The sequence below is a fragment of the Dermacentor albipictus genome, chromosome 5 (assembly GCF_038994185.2).
Source record: "Dermacentor albipictus isolate Rhodes 1998 colony chromosome 5, USDA_Dalb.pri_finalv2, whole genome shotgun sequence".
NCBI lineage: Eukaryota > Metazoa > Arthropoda > Arachnida > Ixodida > Ixodidae > Dermacentor > Dermacentor albipictus.
Window position 1 is genome coordinate 88,931,926 of NC_091825.1, and position 25,522 is coordinate 88,957,447.

Below are 25,522 nucleotides of genomic sequence, written 5' to 3' on the forward strand. Positions count from 1 at the left end.
GCTTGTGTCTTCATGCGCCCAAAGTGTCACTTGTTCTTCCGGGCACAAGCTCGCCCATGAACGGCTCGCCTTTGGAAGTGTCTCATTCTTCGTCGTGACGAAAACGTGAGAATACCGCGTGCGCGTTTCTTATGCGTCACATGAGAGAGTGAGGTGGCACATAGAAATTCTTGATTTTTTTTTGGAGGGGGGGGGGGTGGGGATAAGAAAGGTGGGCGGAAGCCATGCATGATTATGAGCGCCATATATATCTAAGAACAAAGCAGGTCCTGGTAACGCTGTTGACTCCATTTTCGGAGGTCTCTAATTGATCTGAACTCGACTTTTTGTTTACCCTCCCACCGATGGAGTTAAACTTGGGACGTCCGGTCACTACCAGGAAAGATGTTCCTCTCTCGGTTTTTAGAGAGGGCGTGACGCGCAGCACTAGCCGCCACAACGCGCACGGCAGACCACAGCCCCCGAAATGTGGTTCAGAGCAACAACTCCTATAATATACAGGGTGTATTTTTTTGCGGCACCAAGTTTTCAAAGATTGCCTATGAGAGGTAGCAGAATTCTCCCCCTTGATCTATATTATCCGATGAGGCGGCCATTACTTCTACGAAAAAATCTAAATGTTCAATTGAATTATTAACGTAATTATGCTAAGAAACGTTTCTAATTAATTACTTTGCGCCCCGTCTTTCAGTCCACGAATGTTATTCGATGAGTTCACTTGGCATATCCACTTGGAATGAATTATCTGTACAGCACCAACTTCGAGATAATAATTTTCAAAGTGTCCGACGGTCTTATGGTCGTCGACGTCTTCTTGCGGAGGCTGTGGAAATATTAGTACATTCGTCAGGTTCTGCCATCGAGCTCCTGACCGGATTTTCTTCCCTTTGTCCTTCCCTTTATGTCAGCTCGGGGAATAAAAGGGGTGACGTTGTTTCGGAGAAGAGGGTAATTATGTTGACATAGGGACGCCCGCTTGCACGCTTCTCGCACTTTGCAGGCCGTTGTCCAGGCCTACCGTAACAGCGTTTTCTGGGACAAGGGAAATCATCTTGTCATGGGAACGTACGCCTGAATGTCCCTCGCACTTGACATGTCAATCATAACAACCAGGATAACTAGTGAGGCGAGCGGGCTAGCGGAAGGATCGATGATATTCTTCTTCAGCACCTTCGCGACTTCGCTTTGAATGATGCTGCGCTCTGCAACAGGCACGCGGTACGGGCGGCGATGGACGGGACTTGCGTCGCCGGTGTGAATCTGATGAGTGACTACGGCTGTTTGACCGAGTGGGTGGTCATCGAAATAAAAAATATCGCGGTAGAATGCGCCTAAGGTTTTAAGTTTTAGCTGAAGAAAGGTCGGTAATGATCATTTTATCGACGTCGAGGTAGGGTGACGAAGCCGAACGGGAACACGCGACGATAGGGCTGACAGAGGCAGAAATAGTTGGCGCGAGAGGAGATATCTAGGATTCGTGCACAGGTGTCAGACTGGCCACTGTCATGTTACCGGGAAGAACATGTGCAGCCGACCCTAAGTTGATAACGAGAAGCCGAGTAGAAATATCGACAATGGTGGCAAGGGTACTTGGGTGCACGACGCCATGCTGTAGAATGACGTCGACAAGCGGAGAGACCATGAAGTCGCCATCAGAAACACGTGGTCGAGCGCTAAGAGGTACAGTAGTAGCGGCTTGAGGCGGCAACCGGCTGAATTCGGAAGAACACAGAGACGGATGGTCTGCATAAGAAACAAAGTAGCTGTCATAAGGAAGGTCCAGCTGCAGGACAACTGTAGTGCACTCTATTAGGGCAGAATGGGTGGAAAGAATGTCCAGCCCCAAGATCAGGTCATGAGTACAGCACTCTAGCACAATAAATGAGACGGTGGTTTGATGGGCGGCAACCGTTATTCGTGCTCTACACATGCCGACAACCGGTGGCGTACTTCCGTCGGCAACACGTACTGTACACGGTACGGCAGGCGTGAGAACCTTTCTGAGTCTTTTGCGAAGGGAAGCACTCATTACGGACATCTGCGCACCGTTGTCGACGAGAGACTTGACTGGGACTCCATCCACATCAACGTCTGGTATGCTTCCAAGGGTAGGCAATGTGATCAGAGCATTTGCAGGCCGAGTCATTGATGCAGTGTCACCTCCGGGAGCTGCACCGAATAGTTTTCCTGTGGCACGAACGCGGAGAAAGAATAACGGCGGGCTAACGGCGAACGAGACCGATGACTTAGGGGCGATGGCAGCAGGCTGGTTCGGAAGGTCGAAGGTACATTGTCGGCATTCGTATCTGAAGGACGCACACGGGAAACAGGGAGCACCTTGATCTTCACGGTCGGAAGGGAAGCTCCACCTAGGAGGCGACGACCAACAACGGTGGCATTGACGAGCGATGTGTCAGACGCGCGCTCAATTGAAACAAATTGGCCTATCGCCCGGTGTTCTCCAGTCGGCTTGGTTACGACGACAAGTTCGAATCGCTGAAAACGGAGAAGCAGTGTTTGGGCGGGGCCTATCCTGACTGGCAGCGGCATCATGATTAGGGCAGAGAGACGGGAGGCCCAAATTTGCTATCTCTTGTCTGACAACGACCTGTATAAATGAGACAGAACATGAGTTGTCTGGGCAATGCTGACGAGGAACGGTGGGAAACATGGCTTCGAGCTCGCGACGAATTAACCGCGCCAAATTTTCTTGTTAAGACACAGGAGGTCCACGGGGCTGTTCCTCACACGAAGACGTCGAAGCTGTATTTGGTAGCCAGTTGAACTGCTGCGTAATGCGGCGACTCTTTATCAGTTCGAAATTGCGGCAATATTTGATTATCGCATCCTCCGAGTCATAGTTCTTGCAAAGAAGCAGGTTAAATGCGTCATCTGCTATGCCCTTCAGGGTGTGGCCAATCTTGTCGGGCTCGTACATGACTTCGTCAGCTTTACGACAGAGCGCGAGGACAGCTTGAATACATGCCACGTGTGGCGCTTTTAGAGCCACCTGACGGCAGGGTTGGTCGGGCGCGACAGGGATCAGGCTCTTTGGGCTCGGGGAAGGCAAGCAGCGGGCACGTTCCATGCGTGCGCCGATCCACGCTTGTGTGAGACTGACTCGCGACGCCTACACCGGAATGGACGAACATGATCGTTCGAACGCGTCACCGTTCGCGTGACCGCACACGCAAACGAACAGGCGTTGGGGTCCAGCATGGGGTAAACATATTCGCTCGTTATCCGGTCGCGGTGAGTCGGACTTCCTAAATTTGTCGCGCGCACATGGGCATGTTCTGTGTGTTGATAGTCGGCAAGCAAGCATTAGTGTATAAGAGGCACGACAAATGCCCTTGCGATAGTTTGCACTACATTGTTCTCGTTCCTTTGTCCTGAAGTACGGGTGAAATCCCCACTATATATATATATACCTTAATTTTTCAATGGGGCAAACTTACGTATTTAGAAAGATGTCAAGCAAAGATTCGTGGTTATTTGTTATTTATTTACCCAACCGATTTTTCTTCGGTCCACTGACCGAAACTGTTGGGTAAATAAACAAAAGATAACCGCAAATTTGCGCTTCGCATGTTTATGCATATATATAAACATATATATATAGGTGGTTAGTTTCGTTGCAGTGGGTGTCGCACGTATACGAAAGTGCCCACTCGTGCAAAAAATCAAGTTCCTACGCTTCGGACAACGACCGTGCCCTGGTACAAACTTTAGGGCTTGAATTAGCATTCTTGTACGTGTAGCCACTCACCGTTCTATGTATACGGTATCCCATGCTAACGTTAGCTAAGCTCTCCTACGAAAACAAAGAAGAAACACACAAAAACGCGCTGCAGGATACGATATTAAAACCTACAGTGTTCAGTCGTCACACCTCTCACGATCAAACACCGTAGGAATAATAACTGCGTCTTGCACCGTGTTAGTGTAATCCTTTGTTTTTTCGTTGAAGAGCTAGGCTAACGTTAGCTGGGCCACACTACCAGGGGACGCACAGATGAATGAACAGATGATGAACACTAGAAGCGCTCACACTCTTTCGTCGCTTTCGTCGATCATGATCATACGCCTGTCTTTGTCCACTACAGGATGAAGGGCTCTCTCTTCGATCTCAACGTATCCCTGTCTTGCGCTAGATTCCAACTTGCGCTTGCAAACTGCTTAATTTCATCACCTCAACTAATTATCTGCCGTCTTAGACTGCGCTTCATTTTCCTCGGTACTTATTCTATAACTGTAATGGTCCACCGGTTATCCATCCTACGCATTACATGGCCTGCGCAGCTCCATTTTGCAACGAATTACAGCGAAGCTGTTAAGAGTTACTTGCCCCACAATGGTGACCGTGCGTCGACACAAAACTCGAGTATTTCCCTCAGAAGCCTTCCAAACCGCAGCCCCGTATCAAAATTGTGACCGTACAATCGCAAGCGATTTGCTCGCCCATCAGTGTTTTACCCGACAAGTATAAGCCAATCCCTATAAACATCTAACAGGCGAGGAGGCCATCCATTGGAAAAAAATTCAAGCCCCGAACTCAATGACCAAACCCTGGCCGTCCAGAGTGCCCGCGATCGGGCCGTCAAGCTCGGCTTGGTGGTCCCTACGTGGGACTAGCTGGGTGGCGCGAGGTCTCCCCTGCGTCTTCTCTGGACCAAAATAAAGTTACTTCACTCACTCACTCAAGCAGGTGTTTATCCCCACTAAAAAAGATTACACTCCATTCTCCTGACGCGCTATCGAGTTTCCTGCCCTGGTGGGAAGGAAGTCTTACACTTTTTCACATTACCTGGGGCTGCTCAAAACATCCGCCACACCTGAAAGACACAGATTTGGCAGCACGACACATGGAGCATTGGGAGGCGCGACTGTCCAGCTCTGGCTTGGCCGACCAGCGATTGCTGATCGACCAGGTTGGACGGGCGGCTAAAGCCAGTGCGGCTCTCGACTAGGGTTCCCCTGTGAGGATAATCAATTTTATCACTGAATAAAGTTTCTTCTCTCTTTCTCGTATGAGGCGTCCGCGTTAGACGCCACCTGCGTTCGTACCGTTGAGTACAGGCCGTGATTGACACGGCTCTACTAGAATAAAACGACAAGACGTGGGCTGATCCCGAAGATAGTACAATACTGCGCCGACCCGCGGTGGAGGTGAAGAAGGCGTTAAGCACTCCCCATACGTGGGCCGATCCCGAAAATAGCACAATACCGGGCCGACCAATGGTGGTGGTGAGGTAGGCTGTAAGCGCTCACCATATGTGGGCCGATTCCGAAGATATTGCAAAACCGGGCCGACCCGCGGTGCAGGTGCAGTTCGCCATTAAGGGGCCCACATACACACCTTCGCTGATCATCCTTCTTCACAGAGTAAAATGTCACAGATTTTTTTAAAGCGAAGGCTTTGCTGGCCGCGAACTTGCGATTTCGCCGTGGCGGTGCTCCGAGGAGGCACATGACGTCACAACGCACGCCTCACCGCGGATATTTCTCTCTCTCTCTCTATCTCGCTCCCTAGTCACTACTGCGCATGCGCCACTAGTAGCACCGAGCCACAGGTGTTCCGCCGCCGCCGTTTGGTATGACGTCACACTGCGTTCCTCGTCGTTGCGCTCGCCTCCGGTCGCTTCGCCAGCTGCGTCGCATGCCTGATAACATGTCGGAGGATTGAAAAGGAGAGCTCGCGTGCGCCGCAACCACAGTTGAGGCGGCAGTATGGACGGCGACAATTCTGATAAGCAGGAGGAGGCCTGTAATAGACATCGGAACAAGATGAAGGGGAAACGAATCGCCCAGGAAACAGACGAACAGCGCGGCGAACGACTGGCTAAACGCCGCAACATAGCTAGACAACCAGACTAAGCTGGACGTGCAGTCAAGACTAACTAAGGCTAACCATGCTATGCCTTAGCTTTCGCTACGTATATCCTGGCATAGCCGAACTAAGCCACTGCCAATTTTTCTCTTAATATCAGCTAGACTATCGGTTATCCTCATTTACGCTTCGATCCACACGGCGCTCTTCCAGTCTCGTAAGGTTGCGCCTAACATTTTTCGCTACATCGCTCTTTTCGCAGTCCTTAATGACTCTCGAGCTTCTTTGTTAACCTCCAAGTTTCTGTCCCATATCTCAGCCCCGGTAGAATGCAGTGATTGCGCACTTTTATAATCCATGACAGTGGTAAACTCCCAGGCAGAGTTTGGTAATGCCCCTCGTATGCAAGCCGACCTATTTTTATTATTCTGTAAGTTTCCTTCTCATTATCAGGTTCCCCTGTGAGTAATTGGCCTAGATAGACCTACTCCTGTACTGACCCTACTGTCTATTTACCAAAGTAACTGTTTGCCAATAGGGTTCTTTTGCTGCTCAAAACCAGCTTCGCAAAGTGGTTTATACAGTGTACAATATTCAATAACATGCGTTTGGTTGCGTCCTTCTAGAATGCTTCGGCGCATTTGAAAACTGTGAAATGTTAGCTGGGACAACTACCTGTGTGAATATTCCTTTCTTTGGAACTTTAGCGGACTTGGAAAGTTATGTATGTATAGAAGTGAGAGAGGGAGAGGGAGAATAAAATGGTTATATGGTAGCTGCAGGCCTATTTGCGAAAATGGGTAAGGGACACAATGGGAGCCAAGTATGACTCATTATGGAACCGTAGCACGTGAAACCACATAGCGATTAAAGCGTTAGACGGCCTCGAAATGGGCACTCAATGAGACGCCCTTTCAGTTTCCGACAGCACACGTCTTGTGTATGGACGACTATTGGTCCTCGTTGCCATAGACGATCTCGGAAGACAAAGTCCGCGTGAGGTCCTTAAAAGTTGCCGAAGCCTCAAAAGCTACCGGTCGCACTGTAATACATATTTCTTTAATTGTATATTGTAGAAGTACAACACCACATTTACCCGTAATACTGTACAGAAGCATTCACTGCCATAAGCGTTAGGAGCATCCGAATAAAGCGGAAAGTATGTTCCATACCTGCGTTTAGTGGTTACACACTCCTTGCTACGCAACTTGTAACCCCAGTGTTGTTCACTCTCAAACGCGCTGCGAATGACCGCGGCGTCCTCATGTGCGCGCGCCGACACGGGGGCGCCTATCTCGGTCGAGCTGATTGCCCTCGTCCGATGACGACCGACGACGTCTGGCGCTGCAAGCCGTTACTGCGAAACGCCTCGCGCTAAAGATTGCGGGTCATTCGTCCGCGAGTCTCCACGCGCTCACTTTACATTATCGTCGTCACGAGTTAGAAAGATGAAGGCCAATTCACTCTTAGCTGCATTGCCAACAGCGCTACTTGTGTGTCATTTTGAGGGGGCTTCTTTTTTCAAGCCGTCCGCCATGTTTGAGTTTATTGGTTTAGGACAAGGGTATCCAAACGAGTTTGCATGAGGGCCGGACTCGGGACCAGTGGTGGTGTAGCGGGCCGGACAATAGAAGATTGAATATTATTGAATACCTATTTGTACTCGTAAGCAATGGTACTGGGCCTTGACTAACACCTTAATTCTAATTATTCGACGTGATTTTCTTCAAATAATTTCTTATGTTAATTAGATGCGTCAACCTTCTGGCACGACATACCACGACAGTACCTAGTCAAGGTTGAAGCCTATTTCGAAGCGAATGATGTGAAGGACGATGCTAAGCAAAGAGCCCTGCTGGTTGCGCGATCTGCAACTCACCTTGGAGGGAGAGCCCATCAAGAGAGCATCCCACCTGCGCGTACTGGGAATGTGCATTCAAGAAACGGGCAGCGTAAGCATAGCGCTCTCCAATCTCAGACGCACTGTTCGGAGCGTAACTGGGCTTATTAGCAGAGTTGCACGCAGCCGAGAAGGCATGACCGAAGCAGACACCATGCAACTAGTAAACGCCTTCGTCATTAGTCGTCTAACGTATGCTCTGTCTTTCCAAACCACTCGGCGTAACGACATCGAACATGCGGATAAGCTCATAAGAATCGCCTGTAAAGCAGCACTCGGCCTGCCTGAAAGCACAAGTACGATCCGACTGAACGAATTAGGAATGATGAACACTTTCGAGGAATATGCAGCGGCCACGCTAATGGCGCAGCGTGAACGGCTAAACACGACACCTCAGGGACGCTCGGTTTTACGAAGACTTCACTACCCACTGACACCACAATATTGCGGCTACGAAACTATCCTACTGCCATCTGAAATCCGAGAGCGAATCCACGTGGCGCCAATCTCCCGTCACATGCACCCAGTCCATCATGTGGCACGGAGACGCGCGCGGGCAGCCACCTTACTAAGGCGGCGAAGCGATCCGGATACTTACTTTACAGACGCGAGTTCGTATCACAAGAATACAGCCACCCTCAATACATTTGCAGCAGTCGTGACTAGCCAAGGACGAACAACCACAGCAGCATCCATACACACGAAATCGGTTGCAACGGCCGAAGCTGTGGCCATAGCCCTGGCCATACGCGCCACGGAAGCTAAGGGCCGATCGGCCTACGTGCTGACAGACTCGCAGGACGCCTGCCGCCTCTTCCTTGGAGGGACTTTACCGGGCTGCGTCTTCCGCATCCTAGGAACGGAACTCACCCTGGATCATTGCGTGACCTGATGCCCGGCGCACACAGGGATAGCGGGGAACGAACGGGTGGACCGCTTGGCTCGAGGCATGACAGGCCGAGCCACGGGCCACACCGCCCGAGAGAACACCTCGACACCCGGTGCGCCAAGAGAAATCCTCGAATTACAACGGCTAAGTAGGCGAACCAAAGCCCTTCCTCACCCAGACCTAGACAGGAGGCAAGCACGGGACTGGCGCCGCCTGCAAACAAACACTTTCCCACATTTATACAGGCTACACAAAATGTACGCAGACAAATACAGCAACACAAGCCCGTGGTGCCAAGGAACACCGACATTGGAACACATAACATTCCAGTGCGCGTTACATCCGGCGGCTGCCACCTCGCCGCTGCTAGACAACACTCTACATAACTGGTCGTGAGAGGCGCGACTCGCGGAAGTGGAATTGGGAAGCCAACTGGCGACCCTTGACCAGGCCCGGCGAGCCGCTGTCACCAGTGGGGCCCTGGAGGAGGGGCTCCACCCACCATAACCAAGCAACCTCTACTACAATAAACGTTTACTCTCTCTCTTGGAACAAGGACAATAGAAATTTTGAACGGAAAGGTAGCTCCGCGAAAGCCTAACGCCCTGACCTACAAAGAAGTTGTGCAGATGTTAAACAGCTACTACGAGCCGGTACCGAACGAAATTTCTTAAAGTTTCAAGTTCTTCCATCGCTGCCAGCAAGAAGGATATCTATATATGCATTCATAGTGGCAATACGGCAGATGGCACACAACTGCAATTTTGGAACTATGCTGGACAGAATGATAAGGGACCGTATTGTGTGTGGCGTCAGATCCAATAATGTGCAGAAGCAGCTGCTAGCGAAGAAAGATCTGAATCTTGAAGAAGCCGAGGCTCTTGCCCTCGCCGCAGAGAGCGCTGAACACGATTCGCAAGGTATTGTTAGAGACCAAGAACAAACAAGATTGCTAAAGCTCTCTGGGCAATACGAATCGCGCGCGAAGTCGCAAGGCGTGCAACAATGCAAATGTTGCGGTAGACGTGGTCACAAGACCAATGCTTGTCGACTAATCAAGCGCAAATGTTACAAGTGTGCACGGCCAGGGCGTTTAGCGAGAATGTGTGCGGCAAATGAAACAAGGAAAATGCTAGCAGTAACTGCTCAGGCGACGGAAAGCGAAAAAAGTGATAGCAGCGCGTCACAAATCTGGTCCTTGACTACCACGCGCTCTCTCATACCGCCCATCAGGAAATCGTTCGCGTGGAATGGCATCGAAATAATGATGGACATCGATACTGGTTCCCCTGTTTGTGTCATTCCCAAGAGCATTTACAAATTGCACTCTCACCGATGGCCGCAGCTACAAAAGGCGGAAGTGCAGCTTTCATGCTATCTCGGAAAGTTGCCGCTTCTGGGTGCACTGACAATGACAGTTTCTTATGACGGTACAACAGTGCAGTGCAGTCTGACAGTTGTAGACTGCAATGGCCCCAGTCTATGCGGTCGGGACCTCCTGAAAAAATTAACAGACGAACGCATTCAGGTGCTGAGCGTGTATTCGACGGCTCCTGTGCCAAAACAAGCTTTGGAGGATGTGCCGACGCTGCTCCAGCAACACGCCGACCTTTTTACAGAAGGCGCTGGTCTCATAAAAGGCCCGCCAGCCCGACTGCACATCAAGGCCGGAGCAAACCCCAAGTTCTTCAAGGCAAGGAAAATTCCTTTTGCGCTTCGTGATAAAGTGTCTAAGGAGCTTGACAGATTAGTGTCAGGTGGTATAATATCTCCAGTCCCTCATTCCGAATGGGCAACGCCCATCGTGCCAGTTTTGAAGAAGGACGGAACAGTGCGCATTTGCGGGGACTTCAAGGTTACACTAAACCCTGTGTGCGACGTTGAGCAGTACCCCTTGCCTGTCATAGACGATATTTTTGCAAACCTGTGTGGAGGAAAAAAATTCAGTATTTTAGACCTTCGCGATGCTTACAATCAGGTCGAGCTAGATGAAGATTCGCGGAATTTAGCAGTGATTAACACACAAAAGGGGCTCTTTTGCTACAACATGTTACCGTTTGGCATCGCATCAGCTCCAGCAATATTCCAACGGAAAATTGAATCTGTGCTGCAAGGACTAAAAGGGACCCAGGCTTATCTAGACGACGTCCTGGAGAGCAGCGATGCTGAAAACGTAAACCTGCAAGCTGTGCTACAGCGTTTCCGCGAGAACGGTATCAAGCTTCCTTCCGACAAGTGCAAGTTTGGTGAACAATCAGTGACATATCTTGGCCATCGTATCGATGCTGAAGGGCTACACCCACTCTAGAAGCAGGTGGATGCAATCAGGCTAGCCCCTTCACCGCGAAATGTTGCTGAGTTGCGATCCTTTGTGGGAATGATTACATTTTACAATAAGTTCTTGCCAAATCTTTCCACTATGGGCAACCAGCGCTGAAGCTTCGCGTGCCGACAGCAGCGCCGTAACACACAGCCTAGCGAGCGGTAGACACAGTTTCCAGTAGCACACGCAGTGATTTCGTGTCAGCAAATTCACCGACTGTCTTGAGTCACACTTTTCAAGGCTCCTCAAATGGCAGGGAACCGACGTGCTAGGACGTAGCAGCGCATGCGCTCTACGGAGCGCGCATGGCCATGGACAGAACTTGGCTGGCCGCATCGGACTAGGCAAACATTGATACAGGCGCACGTTTCTTATCGCTAAATATGTCGTGCCATCTTCGTAGCCTCCCTATCGGACGGTTTCAGCATATTTTAGTAACGCATGAAAAATGTCGTAGCGCCTCCTGGCCAGCGCTGGTTCCCCATACTTTCACCCTTGTACAGCCTTCTTGAATAAGGTGCAAAATGGGTTTGGCACGAAAAAGAAGACGCGGCATTTCAGAAGGCCAAGGATGCCTTGTGTTCAGCCCCAGTGCTAACGTACTTTAATCCGCAGCTGGAGTTGATGTTGGAATGCGACGCGTCACCTTACGGTGTCGGTGCTGCCCTTTTCCATTGAATAAATGGTGAAGACAGGCCAATTGGTTTCCGATCACGAACGCTCACCTCAGCAGAGAGAAAATACTCCCAAATTGAGCGCGAGGCCTTAGCCCTGGTATTTGGTGTGACACGGTTCTGCGATTACCTGTTGGGACGGGAGTTCACGCTTGTAACGGATCACCGCCCCTTGTTGGGCCTTCTCAGACAGTATCGTGAAACTTTTGTCAAGGCTGCCGCCCGAATTCAGCGCTGGGCGCTTTTGCTCGGGGCATACCAGTACAAGCTGATCTGTAAACCTGGCAAACAGATGCTAATTTCTGACGCTCTCAGCCGTTTGACTCAATCGCTGCAGGAGCCGCTAGCGGAAACCGAAGATCTGTCGGAAATGGTGCTTAGCATAGACGAATGGGACCAGTCAGTGGTTTCCCACCAGGAGATTCAAGCACTCGCAGCAGCTGACGGTTTTTTGCGAACGATATGCAGGTACGTGACCGAAGGGTGGCCCTCCGTCGTAGAAGATGACAGCAGAGAAATGGCGGAATTCTGGAAAAGACGACACGAATTGTCTGTAGAGAAGGGGCTGTTGTACTGGGGCCATCGTGTGGTGATACCAAGTGAGGTGCGTGAGAAGCTGTTGAAGATGCTGCACGAGTCTCATCAGGGGGCGTCTACCATGAAGACAAGGGCGAGGGCTAGAGTTTGGTGGCCAGGTCTATATCGAGACATCTGTAGAATGGTCTCAGACTGTCGAAGCTGCGTGCAGGCTCTGCCCATGCCACCTGCACGGAACCCCATTAGCTGGCCGATTTCGCGAGAGAGGTGGTCACGGCTGCATGCCGACTACGCAGGGCCCATTGCAAACAAAATGTTGTTGGTAATCGTCGACGCACACAGCCATTGGATAGAAGTCATTCCAGTATCTCGAGCAACCGCTAATGCAACTGCCGATTGCATGCGAACCTTCTTTAGCAGGTTTGGTTTGCCCCGCACCATAGTCACGGATAACGGTACGCCCTTTACCGGTTCAGAGTTTGCTGTATTTGTGCAGAAAAATAGAATCGAGCATATTCGCACCCCGCCTTATCACCCTCAAAGCAATGGTCTCGCCGAACGGGAAGTGACAACTATCAAGGAGGGCTTGAAGAGAATGCCTGGTGTGGAGTTGGAAAATGCTTTGGCTAGAATTCTTTGTAACTACCGAAATCCGCAACAGGCTTCAGGGTTTTCACCGTCTGAACTTCTTCTTGGGTACCGTTTGCGTACAAGACTAGATATGTGTCTTCCTCCCAGGAGCCACGAAAAGCCCAAGGATCCAGCGGCTGATTCCGCCAGTTGGTACTTCGCCCCTGGATATGCCGTCTATGTGCGCAAGTACGGCATAGGAGAAAAGTGGGCACCAGGCAAAGTAACATCGACGAGTGGTGCCCCTTTAGTCACTTTGGCTACCGAGGACGGTGTCTTTCGACGACATGTCGACCAGATCCGGAAACGTTCATCAGACACAGACGGAAGCAGAGAAATATTAAGTCCTGAGGAATTTCCTCCGACGACCTTAGGGGCACCGAAAAACGAGGCTCAAGACCCTCCCGAAGGGCCTGTTCCTGACCTTCGTCGTTCCACAAGAACCAGAAAGCCAGTGAAGCGCTACGGCTACTAGGGGAAAGGAATGCTGAAGATAACCTATACGGAGCGACGTGCGCCTCTCCGCGCATGCGTCTACGGGCCCTCTTTCATTCTTTCACTCCTTTCTCTTCTATATATATTTCCGAGCTGGAAATAAAGCGTCGTCTTTTTGCTCTGCGAATCGGCCTGGATTTCATCGCGTAGCTGCCGGCCTTTGGCCGGTAGAACGTAACATTACCATAGTTCGTCGATTGGATTGCATTGGAGCCAACTTTATTTATGCCTGCAGGTGGGCGTTCGCGCGCCCCGACGAGGGCCTACGTCATCTACGAATCGCCATTAGTTGGCGCGGGTCTCCGCTCACCGTTGCCGGCTCGCTGGGTCCAAGCCTTTCGAGCGCCTCGATGACCTGCTGGACGGCCCAGAGCTGATCGTCTCGGTCGTAGTTCTTCGCGGCTGCCTCGAGCCGCGGTGGGGGCGTTCTTGATTTGGCTTCTTCTGGATATTTAACGCAATCCCACAAGATGTGCGTGTTGTCTGCGGTCTCCCTCCGGCAGACTCTGCACTTATCGGTCGGATATGTCTCGGGGTACATGCGATTCATCAGTCTCGGGCTCGGTAGCTATCCGGTCTGGAGCTGTCTCACTAATACCGCCTCCGCTCAACTCAGCCTAGGGTGCGGGGGTGGGAGGGTCCTGCGAGCCAGGCGGTGGACCTTCGTGATTTTCATTGTAATCCGTTATGCGGTTGGTTCCGAATCACGTCGAACGGTCTGTCGCCGGGTCGCGGGTTGGTTAGGGCTCGCGCCGCTGCGTGTGTCATTTCATTGTGGTTCTCACTGCGTTCGTACGCGTCGCCCGCGTGCGCCGGGAACCACTTGAGTCGTACTTTTCGTTCTTGTAGTTTGACCGCTCGCAGTATGCGCTCAGCCTCCCTGCAGATTTGGACTTTCGCGAAGTTTCGCACCGCCTGTCTCGAGTCACTCAGCACCGTGTGGCAGTCTGCGTCGGCGATGGCCAGGGCGATGGCTACCTCCTCCGCTTGTTCCTCTCCGGCGCTTCTCACGCTCGCTGCCGTCCTCGTGGCGCCGCATGACGCCTCTATGACGACCGCTGCGAAGGCGTTCCGTTGGTATTCGGCCGCATCCACGTACCGCGCGTGTTCGTCGTTGGCATGCTGGTCGATGAGAGCCTTGGCCCTCGCCGCTCTTCTTCCCTTGTTGAACTCGGGATTCATGTTCTTCGGTATGGGGTTGATTCTGGTCTGGCGTCGGACCTCTTCGGGGACGGGGAGTTTCATCTCCACCTCGTTCGAGCGTCCAATTCCGAGATCGTCCAGTATCTTCCTCCCGGCTTTGGTCATGGACAGCCGCTCCTGTTGAGAGGTCCGTTGCGCTTCGGCTATTTCTTTGAGCGTATTGTGTATGCCGAGTTCTAACAAGCGGGTCGTGCGCGTGGACTCGAACAGGCCCAGCGCCGTCTTGTACGCTCGTCTGATGAGCACGTTGATTTTGTTACACTCGCGTTGCAGCCATCTGTGGTAGGCTGCAACGTACGCGACGTGGCTGATGACGAAGGATTGGACGAGCCTAATTAGGGTCTCCTCTCTCATGCCAGCCTTCCAGGAAGTGACTCGTTTGAGGAGTCGAATCGCGTTGGCTGCTTTTGCCTTGAGACGGGTGATGGTTTCGCCGTTTCTTCCGTGCTTTTCGATGACCATGCCTAGGATCCTAATTTTGCCGACCTCGGGGATCGCGTTGCCGGATTTGGTTACAATTCTGATTTTTTCGTTTTCGCGTTGTCTGGTCTTGCCTCTGCTGTTTTTGGCAGGTGGGAGTATGAGAAGCTCCAATTTGCTCGGTGAACATCTCAGTCCGGTGCCTTCCACCTGGTCTTCTATTGCGTCGATGGCGGCTTGCAGCGCACCCTCAATGTGGGCGTCGCTGCCACCGGTCACCCACAGCGTGATATCGTCCGCGTAGATGGTGTGCCTGACGTCTTCAATGTCCCCGAGCTTTTCGGCCACCCGATCATTACCAGGTTGAACAGTATCGGCGAAATGACCAATCCCTACGGCGTGCCGTTGCTCCCGAGCTTCTTCTCTTGCGTCTGCAGGTCGCCTGCTTGTAGCTCGACGGTCCTGTCTGTGAGGAAGTCCTTGATGTAGTTGTAGGACCTTTCGCCCATGTTGAGCTTGGAGACTTGGGATAGAATCACCGAGTGTTTCACCTTATCGAAGGTGCTCTGCAGGTAGAGCCCTAGGATAGCTTTGTTGTTGCGGGAGCTGCCACCATCACCGATGATTTGGTATTTGAGCTGCAGCATCGCGTCCTGCGTGCTGGGGTGCTGTCTGAAGCCGATCAAAGTGGCCGGGTACAGCCCTTCTCGTTCCAGGTAGTCTTGCTACCTGTTGAGCAGGACGTGCTCCAGCACCTTCCCCACGCAGGACGTGAGCGAGGTGGGCCCGGAGGTTATCCGTGTCCGGCGGCTTCCCCGGCTTGGGGATCAGGATGGTCTTGGCTGTCTTCCACAGCTTTGGCAGCGCGCCCGCTCTCCAGCACTTGTTGAAGTATTTTGCGAGGTTTTCAATCGAGCCGTCGTCGAGGTTCTTGAGCGCCTTGTTCGTGACGAGGTCCGAACCGGATGCCGACCGGCTGTTGAGGTCGCGCAGGGCCGCGCGTACCTCCTCTATGTCGATGTCACGATCGAGCAACCCATCGATTGATTGATCGATGGGTTGCTGTAAACGTTGAGCAGAAATATACTTCCTTTTCTCTTCTTGCCCGGGATGATTTCGATGAGTGTGTGCTCGATCTTGATATTGCTTTGCAGCTTGTGTTCGACGAACGTGAGTCCCTTCCTGACCAGGGTGCAAAGCCCTCTGCTGTCGGGCGGTCCCTTGTGCTTTCTGTAGCCGGGGAGGGATGGTGCGTCGGTTAGTGTTTCTTGTAGTAGTATAACGTCTGGTTTGCGCGCGGCATGTACGATGTGATGTTGGATGACTGCCTTCTTCCTTCCGAAGCCGCGACAGTTCCACTGCCACGCAGTTACACCTGCTGCTGCTGGTGTTGCGTTGGCGGCCATTATTGCGTTGGCGATTAAGGGGCTCCCTGGTTGGGTGGATGTTGCGCGAAGAGGGGCGCAAACGCCGGGTGGCTTACCATCGGCTGTAGGGTCCTTTTGATGTAGGCGAATCTGTTCATGTTTTCGGCTTCGTAGGTCTCCATTGTTTGTTTCAATTCTGTCACTGCTGCGATGTTCGCCGTGAAAAACAGTTGGAGTTTGGTGAATGTCGCTTAGAATTTCGCTTCGAGGCTGTCGATGGGATCGTTTTCTGTTTGCGTGCGCGTGGCCTCGATGGCTCGCTTCTTCGGTGCCGGTTCCTCTACGGCTTTCTCCTGGATGTTCGTTGTCGTTTCCTCGGTCTTGCTTGTGCTTGGCGTGGGTCTCTGTAGAGGCTCGTTGCTGCATAGCAGCAACTGACAAACCTCGGCGATCTCTCTCGTGAGGTTGCTGATGGTCGCACACAACGCCGCGTTTTCTTGTCTTAGGATCTCATTTGCCTCACGCACCTTGTTCATATCTTCTTTCTTCATAGCTTCGGTGATTTTCTGCGCGTTCCTTATATTGTTTCCTTTCCCTGCGTCGACCCAGCTAACTCGCTCACGTGATGGTGATGTTTTCCTGCTGAGGCTTCTCTTGCAGCAGCTGCTGTCTCTGGATTTAGGCACGTGGTTTTCCGATGGGGTTCTTGACTTTCGCGCATCTGGCGACTTGTCGAGCGGCGGGAAATCGCTTTCCGACAGCAGCTGGCATTCGGCCTGTCGGCGCTCCCATTGTCGCTTGCGCATTACGTAGGGGATCTTGTATTTCGCCTTGCACGTTCGGCCTCCGGTCGGGTGTTCGTCGCCGCACAACTTATATTTTGGGATACAGCGATGGTCTTCTGTAGGGTTCGCGAGCCCGCAGGCCAGGCACGTCTTGATTGTGCGGGTCGGGCACACGTCCTTGCGGTGTCCCATTCGGCCGCACTGCTGGCAAACGTCGATCTGTTTCTTGTAGAGGTGGCACGGTATCAGGGTGACTCCGTATCGGACGAAGTTCGGTACCTTGGGTCCCTGGAACACCACGATCGCAGAGGTCGTGCTTCCAATCCTTTTTTGCGCCCACTGCTAGCGTGTTCCTCGCGTTGACGTTTCTATCTAGCTCGTCGGCGCTCGCGTCGATGGGGATGCCTCTGATGACGCCCTTTACGGTGTCGTGAGGTACCGTGCGATATGCGCTGACTTCGTAGGGTTTGCCTTGAATAGATATTTCCTGGATTTTAGCGTACCTTGCCCCGTTGTCTTCGTTCGGTGTACTGACGATCAGGGTGCTGTTGCGTGTTGGGGAGATGGTGTCCGCGGTGCTTTCCTCGCTCGTGATCTTGGCCGCAGCGACGGTGGTGGTGCCGGTCTTGACGATGTCCAATCCCTTTCTGGGTCTGACAACTATCTTGCTCTCTTCCAGTCGCATGACTGGCATGCGTGCTGCCTTGATGGCCGAGACGCGGACGTTCTTGTAGAATTTCGACCTCGTGCTTGTTTGACTGCCGCCGGGTCCGTCGGGCTTGCCGTTGTTCGTCGAGGATAGCTACCCGACGCGTTAGCAGGTTATTAGCAATGGGCATGGGTCGCTCTTCAACGGACTTCTTGCCAAATTGGGTCACTGAGTATGTGCCGCTGAGTGTGCGGCAAGCGAGGGACAAATTCTCAGCATTTGCAGGCACTAGTGTGCCACACTTCTCGTCTCGGAGGCTACATAAATACTTCTCGGTAGTTTCATTAGATGGCTCAACGTGTCCAGAAAAACCTAGTAGTTTTGCCCGATAAAGTTATTTCCTCCTTCCTCCTCCTTCGCCCGAAAAGTGATTGCGATAGCAAATTAGTAGACTGCTATGCGAAGCAAGGATAGCAGTTTTATCTGCCGTATAAACTTGCAAACAATCCCTCACGAAGCCAATTAACAAGCTATGTCTCAGCGCGCACAGGCAAACATGAACACATCAAACTCTATCGCCACAGATTCTCGCTGTCAAATCACTGACGTGAGGAAGCGTGGCAGCAGCAGCGAGCAGACAGCAGACCGTGTTGTCTATCGCTTCAACGCAAACTAATCGGCGAGAATAAAGCACGCACAAAGGTATGAGCCGTCTGCACATCGCATTCAAGATAGGGCGCGCGCGATCGTGCCAAGTTCGCAGTTACGGCCGGAGCAGAACGCTGCCCCCGCTCCCTCCCACGCTGCCTCCCCGCTTTCCTCCCTTGTGCCCACGAGATTCAACAACGATCGTCAGTTCCCCTTGCGCTTGGTCGCGAAACGCGCAGTTGCTTCCAGAGAACAATGTCGCCCCACCCTCCCTCTATCCCTCACATCCCCCCATGGCATTTAGCGCGACGGAAGACTGCGCGTTTCCTCTCCGCTTTCCGCCCTTGCACGCGTAAGATCGAGCCACGATCGTCGGCTCCCTTCGCGCTCATTCATTCGCACATTGAGCATAAGGCGCGAAGCGGCGGTGTTATCGCCCTTCTACTTTAAACGAAACTTCACGGCGACGCCGACACCTACGGCATGAACGTGCCTTGAGTGTCCATATAATTGATACAGCGATAAAAGAAGCGCGATAGAGGAGCGTGATTGCCGCATGACGCGTTTCCCAGCGTTAGCTCGCACCGACAAGCCATTTATATCGGAGGCCATGACGCGCAGCCTTCGCGGTGGCGACCCTAGATGGAGTCCAGCTGCAGTAAATGCCAACTCGTTCCGACGGTGGCAATACCTTGTGTCCCTATATTGGTTTGTTGCTAACGCATTACCGTCGGCAGTAATTGGGAGACGGGTTTTGTCGCATTTTTTTTTCATTACTTCCGGTTTCCTCCTCCCTAAGTATAGGGCAGCAAACAAGCTGCATCCTGGTAAACCTCCGTATCTGTCCTTTATTTTTTCTCTCTCTGGTGGCTCATCACGGGCGATTTTGTACAGCCTTCCCTGCCATATCACATCGATAATGCGCTGGGACTTTGTGAAGGGCCACCCTCCTTTGCGTTGCCTCCTCCTTGTCGGTGTAAAAGAAGTAAAACTCTCACGCTTTCAGTGATTTGACAATGTTTCAACGCCGCCCATTTTCTTTACTATCAAAATGGTTATTCAAGGAACCTAACCACCTAATTCACTATGGTCGTCTAACGTGTACAATAGATTGACACTTATATTGTTTCTTGGATGGCTAGAAATTGCAGGTCCTTTCCTGCTACGCTTTGTTTTATTTAACGAGAAGACCATAGTACATAGCTCTCATATGCATGTGGAGACATACGACAACGAGGCGAAAGAAATAAAGCAAGAATGCGCGTACACGTGGGTTATATGTCGCCACGACAAACAGCGCTCGTACCGAGTTTGAATGTGAATACTCTCTTTCATGGCTTTATAATGAACAACAAGTATAAACCTTGAATCTTTCCTAACCAGTACAGCTTTCCATTCGAGGGCAATATATTTGGGTTTATTTCTATTATCATACGAATATAATTCACTCAGCTATGTATCCATCATGCCGCTAGCGCTCATTGCAGAATCTTTGTGTTTTTTCGTTCTCAGCCAGAGAACTATCGTTCCCCTGTGTGTGGCCGCTGCGCACTGACGCGCGTCCTGCAGGACTTTTTATAAAGTTTATCCAATCCAATTATCGTTCCCCGCCGCAAGAATGCAGTCGCGTGACCTTCTATTGTTTGTTTTTCTTGTATAGCAGCTTCATTGTTTTGTAGCACAAATATTTGCACGCCGCTTGCGACTATAGATGAAAAGATACCCTACAGGCGATATTACGGGAACTATTAAGAAGCAACGCAACTGGCATACCTTTGTCAATTCCCTAAAGAACGACACGTGTTAAAAATGCATGCAAACGATCGCTATATGTACAAGTTGTCCCAGTTAACATTATCCATATTTTAAAGATATGGGAATGCCACGTAGCTGGACAGAACAAAGGTAATGTTGTTTGCTGTCGCTTGGAGATACTCAAACTGTATTTTTATGCCGCCTAATTAGATAATTAGCCTTATTTATATAATCAACTTCTCAAATAGTATTATTAGGTGAAAAGCTTCAATGAGAAAATTGTACGGTGACACGAAAAACTCCCGATACAGCTTTCTGTTGCTGAATGCATGCTACGTAAGAGTGTTTTTCCGAGCGTGAAAAAAGCCTGCAAATACACGCAAAACTGCCACGCGACTGGCTAACTCAGGCTTGATTTCTCGTTATTATTCAGATCACCTCTTTGTTCCAACACTACTAAGAATACCTAGGTGGCTCCGAGCCATAAAAGTGGTTTGATTTGCAGTTAGCAGATGGCGCCACAACATTAGCACCAAGGATCAGTTGACGATTCGGAATGCTATAGAGACCTAAGTGTTCACTGCATCGTTAATTTACTGCTCCCCTTTAGTTATGGCACGTGATGCCGATAGTGCACAAACGCCAAATAGACGTCAAGCAGACGATGCGGCTCGCGTGAACAGTTATAAGGCTGTTCGCCCTTACTACAAGCTAATGAGGCTGCAAGCAACTGCTGAGAAAGCGTGCAGGTGAAGTGAAACCCTGCTGCCGCATTCATGTAAACGCAGCTTATGTTTACAATGTCAAAACATTTGTTGTGTCAATGCACTAAGCGTGAAACATGTGTCGAAAAGGATGGTAAGGCAGACACTGAGCAGACGACGCTGCGGTAACGAACACACCTTGAAGGCCATGCAAACTTCCTATTGGCTAAAGAGTCCTACAGCTTCCACTGCGCTGCAAGGAACTACTGAGAGAGAGAGTACATGAGCGCGGAAAGATAGCACCCACAAAGCGAATCGACCAGCCATCTCAGTTCTCCAAAGCTTTGCACCCGCCGCAGCTTACCCACAAGATATTCCAAGATTGCCTCCATGAACGCATATGCGCTCAGCCACGCGACAAGCCATGCGCAGCGACGGCCAGGCTAGAGTTGGAGACGCGGAGACGCGCTGCCTCTCCCATGCTCCCGCTTCACATTACCGGCTACTTTCGGTGCCCGTCAGGTGATCAATTCAGCAGAATGTGGGCCGAGTTCTCACTCGATGGTCAGCGGAGGCCCACGGGGAAGTCATACAACCCTACTGAAAGAATATTTCTGGACGGAGAAAAAATAGAAGAACATGGCTATATGGGGGTATATGTCATATTCTTGTTAGGAGAAGAAAATCACGAAAGGGCAACCCAGAGGTGGTTTGCGCCCTATCGCTAGGGAACAAGAACAAGAAGAAGAAGTAGAAGAAGAAGATCTCACCCTGCTAGGGCTACAGGAATCCACCGGCGGTGCTACGAGTCGCATCCTCTGCACTTCCCGTTCGTGACGTCGGCTCGTTCTTTAGCTATACACTGTCGCTGCTTCCGGCTTTCCGTCTCAGGCTGACCGCGACACAAGCATGGCGACACTCGGCGAGGGAAAAGCCGGCCCGTCATCGGCTGGAGGCACGCGGCATCCGTCGGCGCCTGCGACTCATGCGTCCAAGCAAAACAAGGACAAGAAGTCTGGGAATCGTCATCAAAGTCACCGCCACAGGGACGAAGGAAGCCAAGACAGCATCTCCAAGGTACGCACTTGGCTTGAGATTGAAACCTGATGGCTACCTTTTAGCTGGAATTTACCTGCCGACACACGGCGTGCAAGGTACCGTAGCCGTCCTTAACCAGGCGTGGACTGCTCGACCACGGCCAGGAGTCGGGGCGGAAAAGCTTTAAATGATTTGGAACCCACTTGAGACCGTGCGTGTATGCCTGGCGGCAATTATCACAGTTGTTGAGACGGTCTGAAAACCCTTACTGTCCATATGGTCAGGTAAAAATATCCTAATTAATCGTAGCGATCTGTTTGAACATCTATTTTAGCCTAAACAGTAGGCTCCGTAGCTGGCCGCCTTGGTCAGAGATTCTACGCTTACTGCAATCGAACCATGGCCCCACACGAAGCGTTTTGGAATATGAGCCTGCGTCTGAACCCCGAAGCGGCCGTATGAAATCGGCGTCGGTGAGGACGCGCAACTAGTGCTGGCGTTGGTATCGAGCCGGTTACGCATAAGTCAGCTCGCTCACTCGTTTGTACACGCCGACGGTTGTGATTTCCGGATGCATTCGTCTGGCTTCCACGTGTACAGGTGTTTCATGCACTTGTTTGCGCGCTTCGACAGCCGTTTGTTGCTGGAGTTTGCTGTCATGCACTCGAGAGAGCATAAAGGCGGGACAGCAAGCGACGAACACTCACCATCATAGAGTTTCCTACAAGAATTGTAGGAAACTCTATGCTCACCATAAGACGCGGGTGCCATTTTGCCTTTGAGGTATGCGCAAAACGTGCGACGGACTTGACTCTTGCGTGTGCGAAAACTCGAAAACGCAAACTAAGAAATACGCCTACAATAATGTATGAGCAGCTGGGAGTCTCTATTTATTTTATTGGACTTATCGAGTTTCCTCATTCGTATTTATTTAGTGCGCATGTGGGTCGACGTTGCCTTCTTTGTTGTCTACTTTGACTGACACAACTTTCTACCTTATTTGTTTTACCAACAGGCTACGGGCCCCATCCGGGAGGTTGTGCCGCCTGTGGTGCAATGCGATTGATTTTCAACTAGATTAGCGCGAATTACGCGCGTGCTGTTAGTTTTGCCTACTCATACTCTATTCTTGTCTCAACGAGACCTATATTTCGATACCTATTGCGACTGGATACGATGCCCTGGAGGCGAAAAAGGGCTGTTTTTTTACAAAGAGCTCACGCAGATTCCACGTGCTCCAAACCCGTGTGCAAAAACCTACAAGTAATTACTTGATACGCTTCACTGCAAAAAGCGTTGCATAGTATCTTTCAGAATATCGAATTATAGAGTGTATTTGTATAGGAGGTGACTGACCAAGTCTACAGTTTACCAGAATCTTTAAAAGTCGTATGTTGCAGATAACATTGATTATGCAGAGATAAGGTGGATTATGAAGATAGGCGGACATTGCTTACATGCGAAGGTGAAACACATAGCTAACTAATTAGCACGTTCAATAATTAACTTCCTCATTAATTATCTTGCGATACATATTGCAATTACGAACCGTAGCTGGTGAGTTCGCAACACATGTCCACTTGGAATGGATTTCAGGAACGACACCAATTATGCGCCATTAAACTCACCGTAAGGATGTCCTTTTGTCCCATTTACTACTTTAACGTAACGCTCTGTTATGCTCAAGAACGCAAAATGGGTGAGTTGGTATGGAAGTATACGAACTACGCAAACTACTGGGACAAAAAGGCACAGGAAGAGATGGGACACAGCACTCTTCTTGTGCCTTTGCTTTTGTCCTAACAGTTCGCGCTCCGAATTAGCCATGCTCTGTGATACATTGAAGCAGAAGAGTAACTACAACGTCCACGTATTTCGTCCCGCACTTTGGGAAATATCTCGAAAGCGGGGTCATCCTGGAGATTCGTTTCAAGTGTATATGTCTTGCAATCTCACCAGCTACAGTTTGTAAATAGCAATACGTGCCGCACAGTAAAGAATTTGAAAGTTAATTAGTGGATTGTTGTTAATTATATGAATATGTGCTTCGATTTCCCGTGCTATATGTCCGTCACTTTGAATAGTCCAGCCCATGACAAGAATTATGCAAACCTGCCACAGGCGATATTTAAAGATTCCGGAATACTTAAATGTACTTAAATCACTTCAATCATTTCGTAGATACAGGTGCTACTTTTATACCAGTATACACGATTTCTTCAGTACATGTACGTATAATCACTTTTCTTGCAGTTAATTATGCCTAGGAAACAGTTGCATCTGTTTTTCTTTTTGTCTGTTGTCTCGTTTCCTTCCAGATCGTACAGGATAAATTAGAGGGGAGTGATATCAGCAAGCAATCGGCCGCCTCGTTCCGCGGTGGTCGCAAGAAGAAGAGCTATGCCCTCGACGCCGACTTAAGCAGGCTCTCAAAAAGAAGCGTGAGTCGTGCGCGTTTTCCCCTGATCCATCTTTAGCCTCTTACGTGCAGTGAAAACGTTTCAAATAAGCTGCACGCTACCTGCTGTTAGGTTATCCATCCTATACCAGCTGTCGTAGGAAAAAACCAAAATGGGGGTTGGGCACAAAAACGGAAGTATCGCCTAGGGAAAAAGAAAATAGTTGAAATAAGTTTCTTATCTCGTCGCCATACGCCAGTCTTCCCATTTCCACAGCGATCAGACCCACATGTGAGTGTCTACTTACCAAATGCGCACTTGAATGCATGCTTCCGTGCGAACTTCCAGAAACGTTAGCCTCGTGGAAGCTCCATGTGTTAAACCTTTTTTCTTTTCTAATCAGGTGATGGTGACTGACTTACGAGTTGGCCAACAACTAAACGTGATGCTAAAATCCAGCTTTCTCGCGCCTAAGCGTCCCGTTATGATTTACTAGCGTAGATTCAGTACGCCGTCAAATTGCGGCAACCGGCAGTTAATCACTGCATGGATGTGTAAATAGCAGGGCGCAAAGATCAGGGCAGAAGAAGAACACAAACAACATGACCGGCGCTTGTGTCGTTTGTATTCTTCTGTCCTGCTGATCTTTTCACCCTGCTCTTTACACATTCAAGCATGAGCCCAACTAGCCCAAGCAAGAGTTTTACTTAATCACTGCAACCGGCAGTTGATCATTGAAACCTGTGTAGGCGGCTTTATTCAAGTTCCGTCAAATTGTGGTTCACAACACCTCGGAAAGCCTCGAAGGGGGTGTGTTGCAACTACCTTAGAGATTTGCCATTTCAAGCCTCGTTCGTGACTCTGAGATTCAGGTTCAAGTGGGCCGACGTAGGCACTTCATACCTAAATTGTTTTAGGGTGAAAATTCTGACAACTAGCTGATAGGTGCCTCTGGTGGCCATACATTTTTTTGTACTGCATTCTTGTTTCTCAATAAGGCGCAGTTATGACCACTTTCATGCCACTGGATTTAGCGGCTCGTTCGGTATGACGATTAAAGATACTGAACAGCTTTTGCCGAAACCCTTCACTTACAGCTTACAAGTGACAACGAGCCATTATACACGTCGATCCAAAGGGAAAATTGAGAAAGTACACATTAATGATAAGTGAGAACTAAAAAAAAAAACAGAATTCCTTGGCGTGGAAACTTGAAGGCTATAGCGCCTCCCTGTGCAAATCACGATAGGCAGCCATCGTACTCATGTGTATATTG

The 25,522-nt window shown here is 50.5% G+C and overlaps 2 protein-coding genes across 6 annotated transcripts in view; one reads left to right on the top strand and one right to left on the bottom strand.

The window, feature by feature from the left end:
- Nucleotides 1-21,717, bottom strand: part of LOC135906869 (amine sulfotransferase-like) — a 29,239-nt gene extending 7,522 nt beyond the window's left edge. The window contains exon 1 of one of the 3 annotated variants that reach the window (XM_070538540.1): nucleotides 21,580-21,717. Coding sequence is in view for 1 of the 3 variants with exons in the window: in XM_070538537.1 (XP_070394638.1) it covers nucleotides 21,174-21,201 (28 nt within the window). In the remaining 2 variants the exon portion in view is untranslated. Of the gene's footprint in view, nucleotides 1-7,002; nucleotides 7,111-21,173; nucleotides 21,326-21,579 lie in introns of those variants that run through there. The other 2 variants (XM_070538537.1, XM_065438496.2) reach the window with 2 other exon arrangements.
- LOC135906867 (neprilysin-1-like) overlaps nucleotides 1-25,522 on the top strand; it is a 103,074-nt gene that overhangs the window by 67,828 nt on the left and 9,724 nt on the right. For 2 of the 3 annotated variants that reach the window (XM_070538535.1, XM_065438491.2), the window contains exons 3-4: nucleotides 21,701-21,886; nucleotides 24,166-24,288. In XM_070538535.1, coding sequence (XP_070394636.1) covers nucleotides 21,719-21,886; nucleotides 24,166-24,288 — 291 coding nt within the window. In that variant the 5' untranslated portion in view covers nucleotides 21,701-21,718. The remainder of the gene's footprint in view (nucleotides 1-21,700; nucleotides 21,887-24,165; nucleotides 24,289-25,522) is intronic. The other variant, XM_065438492.2, reaches the window with a different exon arrangement.